This window comes from Scleropages formosus, chromosome 2 (genome assembly GCF_900964775.1).
Source record: "Scleropages formosus chromosome 2, fSclFor1.1, whole genome shotgun sequence".
Classification (NCBI taxonomy): domain Eukaryota; kingdom Metazoa; phylum Chordata; class Actinopteri; order Osteoglossiformes; family Osteoglossidae; genus Scleropages; species Scleropages formosus.
In genome coordinates this window covers 10,624,150-10,637,372 of record NC_041807.1, presented here as the reverse complement: position 1 = coordinate 10,637,372, position 13,223 = coordinate 10,624,150, and the positions used below count along the sequence as shown (strand labels likewise).

At 40.7% G+C, this 13,223-nt stretch overlaps 1 protein-coding gene across 1 annotated transcript; it reads right to left on the bottom strand.

Annotated features, from left to right (window-relative positions):
- Positions 1-207: 207 nt before the first annotated feature.
- cp (ceruloplasmin) lies at positions 208-13,151 on the bottom strand. Its single transcript, XM_018761899.2, has 20 exons — positions 12,659-13,151; positions 11,877-12,121; positions 10,841-11,053; positions 9,945-10,118; positions 9,191-9,445; positions 7,859-8,024; positions 7,554-7,693; positions 7,284-7,424; positions 7,153-7,197; positions 6,354-6,568; positions 5,720-5,870; positions 5,413-5,625; positions 4,941-5,142; positions 4,550-4,689; positions 4,329-4,457; positions 3,347-3,453; positions 2,955-3,174; positions 2,164-2,303; positions 855-1,017; positions 208-700 (listed from the first exon to the last, which is right to left on the bottom strand). The coding sequence occupies exons 1-20, from the start codon at positions 12,814-12,816 to the stop codon at positions 651-653; spliced, it is 3,267 nt and encodes a 1,088-aa protein (XP_018617415.2). The 5' UTR covers positions 12,817-13,151; the 3' UTR covers positions 208-650.
- Positions 13,152-13,223: the final 72 nt, after the last annotated feature.

Below are 13,223 nucleotides of genomic sequence, written 5' to 3'. Positions count from 1 at the left end.
ATTTTCTTATAACTGGAAGCTAAATGTTGGCACGTGCTGGAAATTACTACGAGGGAAAATTTCCGTGAAAGAATGTTTCTTGCAGCTGTCCTAACGCATTCTCTTTCTGTATATTGAGGAGTAAGCACTATAACCTTGAACTGTGAATAAATATTTATTTATATTATGCATTATGATTTTCTGTCTTTTTAACTCATGGATTTCAACTTTTTTCTGGGATTCCTAAGCTATGAATAAAACTAGTGAACAATGATGGACTGTTCCGTTCCCTTTTTTTTTTTGGACATGGCTGTTCTCAGGAATTAGTTGATGTATTACCATGATTTAGTTTCCTCAAATAGTATTTTCTTCCTGCCCCACAGTATTGATGGTTCATTTTTCTCCTCTGTTTGTCTAGAATGAATGTACCGACAGTCAGTCGCATCAGCTGGAATTGGGACAGTCGCTCCCTGTGACAGTCTTCATCAGATCAGGATGTCAGACATAATAGTAGAGATGGGTCACGGTCAAATAGAGGTACTGCCACTGCATATCTCAATAAGAGGAGTATTGATCACCTCATTTGCATATTTCTGTATAGTGTTGTTTAAAAACTGCAAGTTAGAGTTTCTTAAAATAAGCTTAAATTTACAAGAATCCTGAATTTCCATCTAGTTCTTATTGAACAGACCCTGAAAAAAACCTTTTATTCCTCCAGAACCTGAAAAAAGAAGACAAAATCAGCAATTATTGTGTTGCTCTTACAGGTGAAAGAGAGTCAAAACACAGTACCCCAAAAGCATTTGGTCTGCTTCAACTACTGAGTGAACTGAACAAGGACACGGCTCCAAACACTATTGAACTGGTTAGCCTACCCTTTTTCTCCAAAACGGTGTAGGTGGTCTCCATGCCAGCCACGATGTGATCCGTGACGTGGCAGTGCAGCAGCCAGGTGCCTGGATACTGTGCTTTCATCTTCACAGTCTGGAAGGTGGCGGGGAACAGCTCGTACACGTCATGGCGATGAGTGCCACTCAGCTAGAGTACAGAAGAATAAAAAGAATACCGTCGTAAAACAAACATAACCCTGATTGTCCACCTGAGGTAATGTAGCTATAGTTAAAGGAGTAAATGACCACAATGCACAAATAGTTGGAAAAAAAAACTACCCTTCCTATAAGTGGCAGCAGAAATGCTGAAAGCGTACCCTGTATCGCTGCATGTCTTTCCATAATTAACTCAAGCATATAAAAGTCAGCAAACAGAAAATGACTGCTTTTTTCCCCCACTTCCGCTCGCTGGTTATATGCAGTTTTGCCTTCTTCCTTCCCTGGTTCCCCACATTTCCTTCTGTCCATTGTCTTTCTAAGCGCGGCGGGTGCTGGCGGCTCAGCAATTTATGAGAGCCGGGGTCTGAAGGTCTGAGACGAGCAGACGAGCAGACGAGCCCAGGGACCTGCTCTCCTCACAGCCCTGGTACGCTCCTAGTACCTCGTATTGTGCTCTAGCAGCTTACGAATGTTTCCCAAAATTACCTTCAGGTAGCCCCAGCTATTTCTTTACATTTTGTTCTTCTCCTTAAATTCCGTATGTATAAAACCCCTGTGGCTAATATACATTTACATATTCAGCTGACGCTCTTCTCCAAAGCAGTTTATGATAATTTACCTTTTGATACAGGTGGGTAATTTTTAGGGGAGCAGCACAGGGTATTAAAGCTGGAGGTGGGAGTTCAACCTTTGCCTTTCCAGTTGAAGGCAGCAGTTCTAACCACTATGTAAGCTGTTAGCCCTAGACTGACAAGGGTGTTTAACTTATTCAAGAGCAGGGCTTCTTCTTCCGAGATTTGAACCTGAAAAAATCTCCACACATGTCCAGCTTCGTAATAAAAGCACTGCGTGCCCATGAGGGACTACTGCAACACTGCTTGGAGGACACATCATAACGTATATTATAATGCATATACTGTATATATATCAATCACTAGAGTCCCAAGGTCTTATCGATTAGACCTGTAGGTTTTACAATGTCTTTTAATTACCATGTGATTTACGCCTGGAAAAACTTCATGTGAAGCAATGAACTACAGAGCTGAGCTGTAGTTCACCTGCAGACCTCAGCTCTCAAAAAATGAAATGTCCCCTTCTCATCCAGTAGGTTTTTAGCGTAACACGGCGTCTCTACCTTGTACTCAAAGCTGTGTCCATGGAAGTGTGCTGTGTGCATGTCCACCTCGTTGCCCATTCCCATGAGGTGCCAGTACACCTTGTCCCCCACCTCCATGGTGAGCCCGCGTAGGTTGTTATAAATTCTCCCATTGATCCCTGCCCCAGGAATGGATAAGACGGACAAAGCGTCACACTCAAGACCACGTATAAAAGGCCATTCATTCATTTAAAAGACCAGTTGCCAGGCAAAGCTTTTTTCTCATGCTCTCTGTTAGTTTCTGTATGAAAAACATATCGTGCACGCCGTCTGCCGAGCGGATAGCTGACTTTACACACTGCAGATTAAAACGGACTGTAAAAAATGTTGATTGAGATGCTTATGTAGTTTCTAGTCAAGATTCCCCAAATTAAAATTCTCCCCAGAAGAGTGATTGATTAATAAATAAATAATTTCATCTCAGAATAACAGTCTTTACTGCTCTGAAATTTTGAGGTATGATAACAGTGAGCTATTTACATTTACATTTATTCATGTAGCAGATGCTTTTCTCCAAAGCAACTTCCAATTAACTCTGTTTAGTGTTATCAGCCCACACACCTTATTCACCGAGGTGCCTTACACTGCTAGATACACTACTTACACTGGGTCACTCAGCCATACATATTTTCATTTATTTCCCTGTTACTTCAGTAATTAAACTTTCAATTCACTTGGTTTGAAGAGAATCTGGAGAATAATTCGGTGTACATCACCACATTTTCCTCTGATTTTGCTGAGTAAGGAATAAACCTCTGAGGTGTACAAACCATGCATTTTGTTGCTCTCAATGAATTCTTCATCATCTTTCTGAACTTTGCTCCCTTTGGAAACATAATTTTTGATGTTCTCATCCAGATACCAGGACTCATTCTCATCAAACACCATGAAGAGCAGAGCAAACTCCTTGATTTCTTCTTTTAATCCGATTTTCCTCAAAAGGCTGCGCTCACAGATGACAAGAGGTCCAATCAGACCACTGTACAAGTCCTGATCAAGAAGGGAGAAAGCGTTGCCCTCAGGTCACTCATGTCTTTGTGACTTTTTATGTAGGATCCACAAACCAAGACCTTTTGATTAAGGTTATTACAGATAAAGCTGACCATTACCAAGAAAGAAGACAAGAAACATAACTTTTCAGATGGAAAGTATTCCACTGTACCTTAGTGACATCCACTGTGGAGAAATATGCCCCAACGAGACATTCCTCTTCATTTGGACCTGGCCCAGCAGATTTGGGAACATACCAAGTATATGTGTGTGTTTCACCTAAGAGAAAGCACCATTGTGTTAGCAGGCCTTTCACGGTGGTTTCTCCCAAAGCACACAGAATAATACAGTTAAATATTTCTGCACATTGTAGGACAGGGTAGGTAGAGAAACAAAATCCCTTGCCTTTTTGAAAAACTATTGTGGAGATCTGGCAATCACAAGCCTGAAGAGCAAGGACTAATCTGCCCAAGTGTGACTTAGACTTCAGGCCAACACTCAGCAAACAACCAGCTCTCTGTTCACACACTGCTGTTTATGTACAAGGAATGGATGGTGGTGGGGGACATCTAAGCGTACCAGACCCAGCCAACCAAGCAATGTTAACAATTGCCTGTCCTGAGCAGGGTTGCGGTGAGCTGGAGTCTACCTAGCAATACAGGGCACAAGGATAAAGGTGGATGGGACACACCCAGGATGGGACACCAGTCTATCACAAGGCACCCCAAGCAGGGCTTGAACCCCAGACCCGCCACACAGCGGGCATTGCCACCACACCCTCCTCAGCAGACCCTCTCCAGTAAATAATATTGTTCTTTTTAACAATAGGTTTAAATCCTGAAGTGTCTCAGCAACTTGGGTAATGGTAGTTTATCATTACGGAATAATTGTTTAAAACAACCCTAGTATCAGTCTTACATCTGTCAGTGATGATTTTAATGAAGACACAATATGCCCCTTTTTTGCTGAATTTTGTTCTTGAAAATGAATTTGATGCATGTAAAATCAAGTACTTTAGAAGGAACAGCAGCGCCCTCAACTTCACTGGTCGGTTACATGAAAGCCGTGTTTATAGCACGTCTATTCTGTTAGGTTTCGTTGAAGTATAGTGATAAATAAAAAAAAATGGGGAAAATCTTTTTTTTTTTTTTTACCTGGTGGTGTTGGCTGAATTTCGGCAGTCTCTGTTTTCACTCCATGTGCGTGTATAGAGTATGGTCTTGATGCCATGTTTTTGAAAACAATATTTACTTTGTCGCCAGTTTCAGCATGAATTATGGGCCCTTGTGGTAAGAAGAATAAAATTTAGAACCATGTTTAATGGTCGAGGTCTAACAGAAGGAAGATCTAATATAAAAATTTTGTGAAAGCATACCTAGTATCTCCAAATGCTCCTCTTGTGGTAACCTTTCTTTTTCCCGAGTAAAAGTTTTGTCTGTGTACTCCCTGTACACCACTTTCTTATACTTAGAGCCAATGAATTTATCCTCTTTTTCTATGAAAGTGTTTCCTGGGCTGTAAAAGATAGGACAAGAAATTTACAAATTTCATAGACTAAAGGCAAGGTAACAGAAAGTTGTACTGTACAGCACTACGGTATGAATGAAAATGTCACTGGTTTTGCAGTCTAAATAATACATTACTTTCAGCCAGGGCAAAATGTCCGAGGGAAGAATTTCTTGTTTCATACAATAGCGTACTACCCATTGCTGTTGGATTTGAAATGCAGGTGGCCCTTTGGATTAATTCCTGTCTAGAAGTGGTACCTGTCTGTGCCGTGCATCTTGTGTTCCCACATGCGGTTGGGTGAGTAATCCCACTCGATCTCTGTGGCAGCTATGTAGTATGTCTTATGGTGAAGATATATGTCGGGCTTGAGGTCCCAAAAGCGGCATTTATCCACTGTGTAGTTGGCCTTCATTCCTCCCTGGAAGTGATCAGTGGTCCTGCACACCACCCCAAATGTTCCTGTTGGCATAAAACAAATACACAGGAACATGTGTTCAAACTCCTACCCATGGCACTCATCTGGTATGTCACAAACATTTCATGTGACATTTTTCCAATAGTGCCTACTAAAATTAAGTGCTGTTGTACTTGAAAAAAGGGAAATTTAAAGAAACTGGAAAAAAAACGCAAAACAAAGCAACTCAATGAACAGTACAATATGGTTGGGTAAAGTGTGTGCTGTTTAAAGAAACTGCATCTTCTTGCTGAACAGAATGTTTGGATAATTACCAATGCTGTCTGGATTCATGATAACTGTATGGGAAATGTGAGGAAACAGGTTCACTGCATCTCTCCTGGTCCCCTGGATGGTGAATCTGTTGCCTTGGAAATACATGCCATGGATATCGACCTCTGAGCCCAAGCCAGAGAGATGCCAGGACACTGTATCTCCTTTGCACATGTTCAGTCCTTTCAGGTTGCCGTACATGTACCCATTAATTGCTGCGACAAAGATGGCACATTTCAATGTTGACATCATTATCTCTATTACTTGCCAAAAACAAAGTGTGACAGTAATTTTAAGGGAGAGACTCACAGTGCATCTTGTTTGACTCCTGAAAGTCTTCATCATCCTTATTGACCATTTTGGGGGATTTTGCAAATTGCTTGATGTTGTCGTCCAGATACCAGCTGAGATTCTCATCAAATACAGTAGCCAGGAGATGTAATTCCTTATCAACATTTTTCTAGAACACAGATGGAAACTTCACAACATATGCACAGTATGTAGAAATACACATTAATCACTCGTAGCTGAATATCAGTACTGTAACTATACTACCTAATGTCTTGTGTCAGACTTGTACATTCTTGATTTTGGGTTTACATTTCATTACATTTACATCTATTCATTTAACAGACACTTTTCTCCAAAGTGATGTACATCTCAGCAAAAACACAATTTGTACATTACATTTGTAGAAAGAGACATAATTGCAGACGTGATTCTTAAGTAAACTTCATTTGTTTCGTTCCATTTGGTGCACTGATGGACATCACTTGAGTTGGTGCATAAGACAAATTCATGAAACATTTTCCTTTTTCAGTGTGGATAATACTTGTGGCGGCTCCTAAAGCAGCTCTTTGCAAGGGGCACCTAGTATTACCCAGCTATATAAATGGGTGAATAATTGTAACCTCTGTAACGTTTTAATAAATTTTAGTAATACCTGTTTTCCATCTTTTAGGGTTTTGCGCTTACAGATGAGCAAGGGTCCAACTAATCCGCTGCTAGTATCTTTGATTGAGTCCACGGCTGAGTAATAGAGCTGGGTTATGCACTCTGCATCTCCCTCAACAGGGCCACCTTCACTTGGCACCATCCATACATAGGTGTGGGTTGAGCCAGGGAGCACATAGGATGCAGGCGGTGGAGTCACTGGAGCTGCAGAAGACAAAACTGTAGTCATTCTGAAATAATCACTAGATATGAAAAATCATTTTAAAAAAATGAAAAAATTGTAATCCAAACTGTGAAAAGAAGCAGATGGAACATAAGTGTCTCAGGTTAACGGTCTCTTCCCATCTACAGTATGTTGTCTAGTGTTTTAAGCTATCGTGTGTTATTGACGTGGTTTCATAATCGTTGAGTTTAACAGTAAAAATTTATTTTGCTGGGATTTCAGTAGGTTTGCAGAAGAGCTCCAAGAGAAGTGTGTACACATACTATCTTTATATCAACACTAAAACATTTACATTTTACCAGAAGATAAAATCCAAAAATGTATTCGCACATAAGTTCAACTCTGAGAAGAAGAGATGTTTCATCAAAGGATGACTGTGAAGGTCAGTGCAGATTTTGAATTCAGTACATTGCCAATAGGATTTGCAGTAGAATGACATTAGGGATCTGTACAGATTTCAATCCCAGTGCAAAACAACATCTGATTTATTGCCAGAAAGACACCCTTCTATTTCTATAGATTATCAGTTCATTTAATATTATTTCCTTGCCAAAATGCAACTCACTTGATCCTTTGATCCTTTGGAGTAGAATTTTTGACCTAGAAGTTTCTGCAGAGTAGAAGAAAGTGAGGATTGGCTTTAATTAGTTTCAGTTTGCTTAAGAAAAATATATTATATGTTAATAGTGTGTATACCTTCAATAACAGAGTTGTAAAGGGTTCCCTCCTGGTCTATGCTGTACTGCACACCATGGGGCTGAATGCTGTATGGCCGCGTAGCTTTATTCCGGAATGTCACCTTGATAGTGTCCTCAACTTCTGCTCTGATCACAGGACCTGGAAAAGAGCCCACTGGGACATAATTCCTCTTGTGCCTTTATTAAACCAAGGACGTTGTGCATGGTTATGCAAGTTCTCCCACAATGTGCCCAGTAGGTGAAAAATGAACAAACTCAACAGCATTACCCAAAATCCCTAGGTGCTCCTCCTCTGGTGTCCTTTCCTTGTGCTTGGTGAAGGTATCATCGGTATACTCAACATATATTGCCTTTTTGTACCTCCCTCCAATCCTCTTGTCACCCTCTTCAAAGAATGTTTCTGAATCCCTGGTGATATTAAAAAATTATATAAATGCAGAGAAAAGAACTGGAATGGGCATTAAATATAAATTATTTATGAAGAAATGTAACAATGCTTTAAATATATGAAGTCAAATAATATAGCTTTATTATATAGCCATACAATTATATTTGTAGAGCCATTTATCTTACTTGTCTGATTTCAAAGGGTTTCCTGTGAACTGGTTTATCTTTGTGGGTCCATAGTCCCAAATTACTTCTTCTGCAGCAATGTAGTACTGTCTGACATTGCCATGCGGTTTAGGCTTGTGAACATCAGGAAAACAATTCTTTACTTCAAAAAAGGCCTCCATCCCAGCTAGAAAGCACAGCACACAAAAACAATAGAACATCCAAATTAAAGGTACATTTACATTAGCAACTAATTTATGCTAAGTAATTCTATAACTATAATATTGAGTGTGGTTTAATAAGTAATGGTGCAAATTCTCTGGTAGCACATCGGGCTCAAATTAGGCCACCTTGTAACTCCAAGATTGGCCATAGAAGCACAGGACCGAGAGCTACTTTGCAATAAGACAAGAAGCAAAAATACGGACTGAAGTACGGTATTGTCAATGCCCAGCTAACGTCAGTTGGAGTTAGGTACTGAAACGTTTACGGTAACCGCACTTGCAAAATACCTAAAATATTTGTGGAATGGCGAAGTGCGGCTACGCTGACCTACTCGACAATCAGCCACACCTGACCCATGTCTCTGAATCATGATATTTAATGGACTGATGAAGAATCGGCGCCATCACACTGCGGAACTCAGACTGATGTTGATGAAAGATCCTTGTAGGTTATATTATTCTGTGGCACAAGTTGTTTTGTGTGTTTCATAAAATGCTCCAAAGTCCACCACATACTGCGCCATATCACAATATTTTACAACAAAGTTTAATAATTTTTTTTTTTTTTACCTTTGTCCATGATGTCAAGTGATGCAGAAAATATATTATGTAACATACCTGGATATATTTCATATTTCATCTTTATTTAAAGTTTGGTATACATTACAAAGTACAGTATTTTTTGGATTTTATTTATAATTAATCTGGAAGTAATTAATGAATATTGCGATTTTTTTTTTTTCCTATGTGAGAGCTTTACCACCTGCGCAAGAGCCAAATGTTATTGGTAGGGTGTACAGGTTTGGACAAAGAGCAAAAAAAAGTACTTATGAGTGTGATACCGGAAGTGCGTATTAGTGAATATGGTGTAAAAATTGCACGGTCATAAAAGTGCGCTGTCCTAGACCACATTACTGGGCAATGACTATATTTTGAAGTACTCACTCAAACACATATAAACACTCACAGCCTCTCTCTCACACCACATACACACACTAGTCCTCAAGGGGAAGTGAGGAGGAGGTGTGAACAGAGAGAGGCCTTTAGACGCACACCACTCAAAGTCAAGAGGAGCTATGTAGCCACAGTGACAGAATGGCTCTTTAGGAGCAGATAGTTCCTATCATACCTCCAAGGTGGTCATTGATCTGACAGCTGAGGAGCCAGCGGCCAGGATTGACTGGCTCCATTTCTGCATTGACAAAGGAGGCCGGGAAGAGGCTGACGGTATCCACGTGGTGCTTCCTCTCTGTCAGGATCTGACCGTGGAAGAACGCCGAGTGGACGTCGGCTTCATTGCCCATGCCAAATAGGTGCCAGTGGGTTTTGTGGCCGACACACAAGCTCAGTCCAGGCAAATTTCCATACACGTAACCATTGATGGCTGGAACAGCATGTGTGAAAGTCATTGGTCACAGTGGTGCAGATGAAGCCTGTCAAATGAACCAGCCCTCTTGCCATGAACAACAGCACAAAGAACACAGGAAGCGCGTGCTGTCATCATTCACTGTCTCACCAGTCTGCTCAGTTGCACAGTGACAGTGTCACATTGCTATTCAAAGGAAGGATACTGTGAATTGCAGAAGCAGGCATATCTCTGAACACAAGCAACCAGACGCTTGGAAGCTCTTGACATTTCCTTGGGAAATGCTGATGAAGAGGACAAGCAAGACCCCCCACTATGTTTTCCTGTGATGTACTGTAATTCTATTTACAATGAGAAACAATGACAAAACCCAGCCTCATGCTGTCTTGCACTAAAGACCCCGGTATATTGCGTGCTTACAATAAGCAATTGTTTAGAACTGCACGCCGAAATCAAAGTTTACAAAGCTGCCAGGTTCAGCCTGCATGTGCATTGTGCTGTAGGGTGTAAAACTTACAGTACATCTTATTGCTGTCCTGGAAAGCCTGGTCCTCCTTGTCCACCTTGCTGGGGGCTGTGCAGTACGTGTTGATGTTGTCATCCAAATACCAGCTCAGGTTCTCGTCAGAGATTGTGAACATCAGTGCAAAGATGTCGTCTGAAGTCTGGTCTCCATGGACATCCAAGGTGTCTGGCAATTCAGGACACATCCTAATAGTCTGATGCTGGCTGTGATCCCATTGCCATGATGATTTACAATTTTCTTAAAATTAACTTAATCGGGTGTCTAATGAGATAAAATAATTCCGAGTATGTTTGCAAATTCAATATGACACGTTGGAGGCTTCTCTAGATATATATTGACATACAGAACAACATCAAAGTGGTCGGACAACCATAAAAGAGGCAAATTTACGTTTATTTTTTTAGGAAATGCTTTTTTCCAAAGCAACTTACAATGTTAAACTTCTTAAAACTATTTACCCATTTATACTGCTGGGTCACTTATACCGCAGCAATTCAGGGTAAGGACCTTGCTCAGGGTTACTACAGCAAGTACTGGTAACTGAACCTGCAATCTCTGAGTCCTTAGGCAGCAGCTCTAATCAGTATACCATACCAACTGGTTTATAAATGGATGCCAGCAGTGGACTCTTAATTTCTTTTCGGTAATGCTTATATCCAAAGGAAATTACCATTTCACAAAAATTATTATTGCTCTCAGATATTTTACTTTAGCCTCTCAGGATAAACAGCTTTCCCAAGGAAGCAAAGCAGGACCCACAACAGGATGTGAATAAGGTTCAAGGTCTGTATTCCAAACCACCACACTTAAATTAACACCTTCAAAAGGGGCAGATAATATTAAAGCACACGAAGAGCTTTTGAGAAATGTTCCAGAAAAGAGCAAACCTTTTTTGCAGATGATGAGGGGGCCAATCAGGCCCGAGGCGATGTCTTTGGGAGCATTGATATGTGAATGGTACACCCGAGTCAGGCAGTTGGTGTCATCTTTTGTGGGAGCGTGGTCTGTCGTCAGGTTCCAGACGTACCTGAAGCTCTGCCCAGGACCCACGTGGTCATCAGCTTTGTCCATCCCCTCCGTGTGGTCAGGGTACACGGCACCTGGAAGAACCAGAAAAGGAGGATTTTCACCTTCACTGCTTATATAACAATAAAACAAATATCTAGACCTACTATGTATGCATATGCAGGTATTCAAAATTATATAGCACTTGACTAACATTGGCATGACATTTATTAATTACCAAAGCACTGCCTAATGTAATATACTTTAACATGCTACAGGTTGTGTACTTTTGATCATGTCCACTTTGCGCTGTGTATTGTTTCATAGAGAAGTGTTGCATAATCTGCGAAGCGTGAATATAAAAAGCTTGAAAGGCTGCAAATTGATGTAGGCTGATAAAAATGTTATTTCCGAATGAAACTCCACAAGCCTACATACAACATATAACAAAACAGTAACAGAAATCACATAACACAGGAATAAATATCACCCAGACAAGTGTAGAACAGTTTTGCAAAAATACAGGACAATTATTTAAATAACTTACATTTATTCATCTAGCTGATGCTTTTCTCCAAAGCAACTGAGAAAGTTAAGATACTTCCAATTATTTGGCCCATTTATACAGCTGGGTAAATTTACTGGACCAATTTAGGATAAGTACCTTGCTCATGGGCACTACAGGTGGAGGTTGGATTTGAGCCTCTGGCTCCAAAAGCAGAAGTTCTAACCACTACAATACCAGCTGACCAACTTATTGGAGAGTCTTATGGCTGCTGGCAGGATTGGCCTTGGGTGGCACAACCAGACCAGCATGTTGCTGAATATACTCCTCTCAGCATTGTGACATGTGTGCAATGACCTGTGTTCATGTGATACATGTATAATGTGTATGGTGCAAATACCCATGTAGCACACCTTCACTGGCCTTGTTGTAGCTGACCCCATGAGCATGCAGGGTGTAAGGCCTGCTGGCCATGTTTTTCAGAGTCACAATGATCGTGTCTCCTTCCTCTGCAAACATGATGGGCCCCAGGTAGCCGAGCCAAGCAGGCTTCCCCAACTCCTGCTTGAAGGAGCCATCAGTGTACTGGAAGTACACCGCCTTCTTGTAAACCCGGCCGATGCGATTCTCTCCTTGCGCCAGGAACTCAGCTGCATTCCTTTCAAAATGCAATATTCATGCATATCCCAACACAGCTGCTTATTAAAGCTTCCAAAAGAATTACTGACAGCTTAGCTTACTTGCTAAATGCTATGCCAAAGAACATAGCCCTCAGTTATTAATATATATTTCACGGTCTGCTGGAATCTTTTCATAGTGTCAGTCTTAGTGCCGTAAGATCACATATCCATACGCACACATACATTTGTACACTGTTTGCGAACAAACCACTGTGGATGATTTTCTAGACAAGTTCTTTTGAGCAGGATTATTTGCATGAAACAGAGTAAGTGAACATGCAGACCCAGTACAATGAGACCTGGAGACAAATTAGCACCTACAGCACGACCCACTGACTCACATGTCAATTATATCATGAGTTTTCATGTATTAGATGTTATGCCTAAAAAGATATGTTTAGAACGGATGGAGCGTCAGGTGTCGTCAGCTACGTAAAATACGGTCCTGTTAGTTTTAACCAACTACATTTCTAGAGAAGCACACCTTAAACTGTCCATTACATGTGTTTACTTACTCATCCTCCACCACAGTTTTGTTCAAAATTAAGTTTTTTCCACTAGGAGCATAATCCCATTGGATTTCCTTGATCCCTATGAAATACTCCCTGGTGCTACAGGATACAGTTCCCACAAAAAATGCCAGGAGAACCAGAATATCCTTTAAGATCTTCATTTTGCTCTTGCAGGCAGATATCTCTGCTCACTACGGGACCTTTATATCCGAAAGAGGTGGGTGATACATCTAGGTGAGCCAATAGCTGCAGAGATGTGTCGCGTGTGTCCCAAGCAGACTATCATCACGGTCAAAAGTCTCCTCCGATTAGCTGCTGCACTCTTTTTCTGCAAATGACTTGTTGTTTGCTTCCCGTCCTATCATAGTCTGGCTTGATCTGATCCTAAAAATGTATCTATATCCAAGAGCAAACAGCCTCTCTTTGTAGCCTGACAAAGTAACAATTTTATAATTCGTTTTTCCCAAGAAACTACAATAAGCTGTCAGTAGTTCACCAAATATTAATACTTTCATTTTTAATATGCAAATAAGCTTCACCTAGTCACCTTTCCAGAGTATATATACAT

Bases quoted from the DNA above. Each gene is read 5' to 3' on its own strand.
- cp (XM_018761899.2), bottom strand. From the start codon at position 12,816: ATGAAGATCTTAAAGGATATTCTGGTTCTCCTGGCATTTTTTGTGGGA. The intron at 7,425-7,553 runs GTAATGCTGTTG...GCTCTTTTCCAG, and splicing joins GGAGCACCTAGGGATTTTGG to GTCCTGTGATCAGAGCAGAA. The intron at 2,304-2,954 runs GTTTGTACACCT...TTCCTGGGGCAG, and splicing joins TGAGAGCAACAAAATGCATG to GGATCAATGGGAGAATTTAT.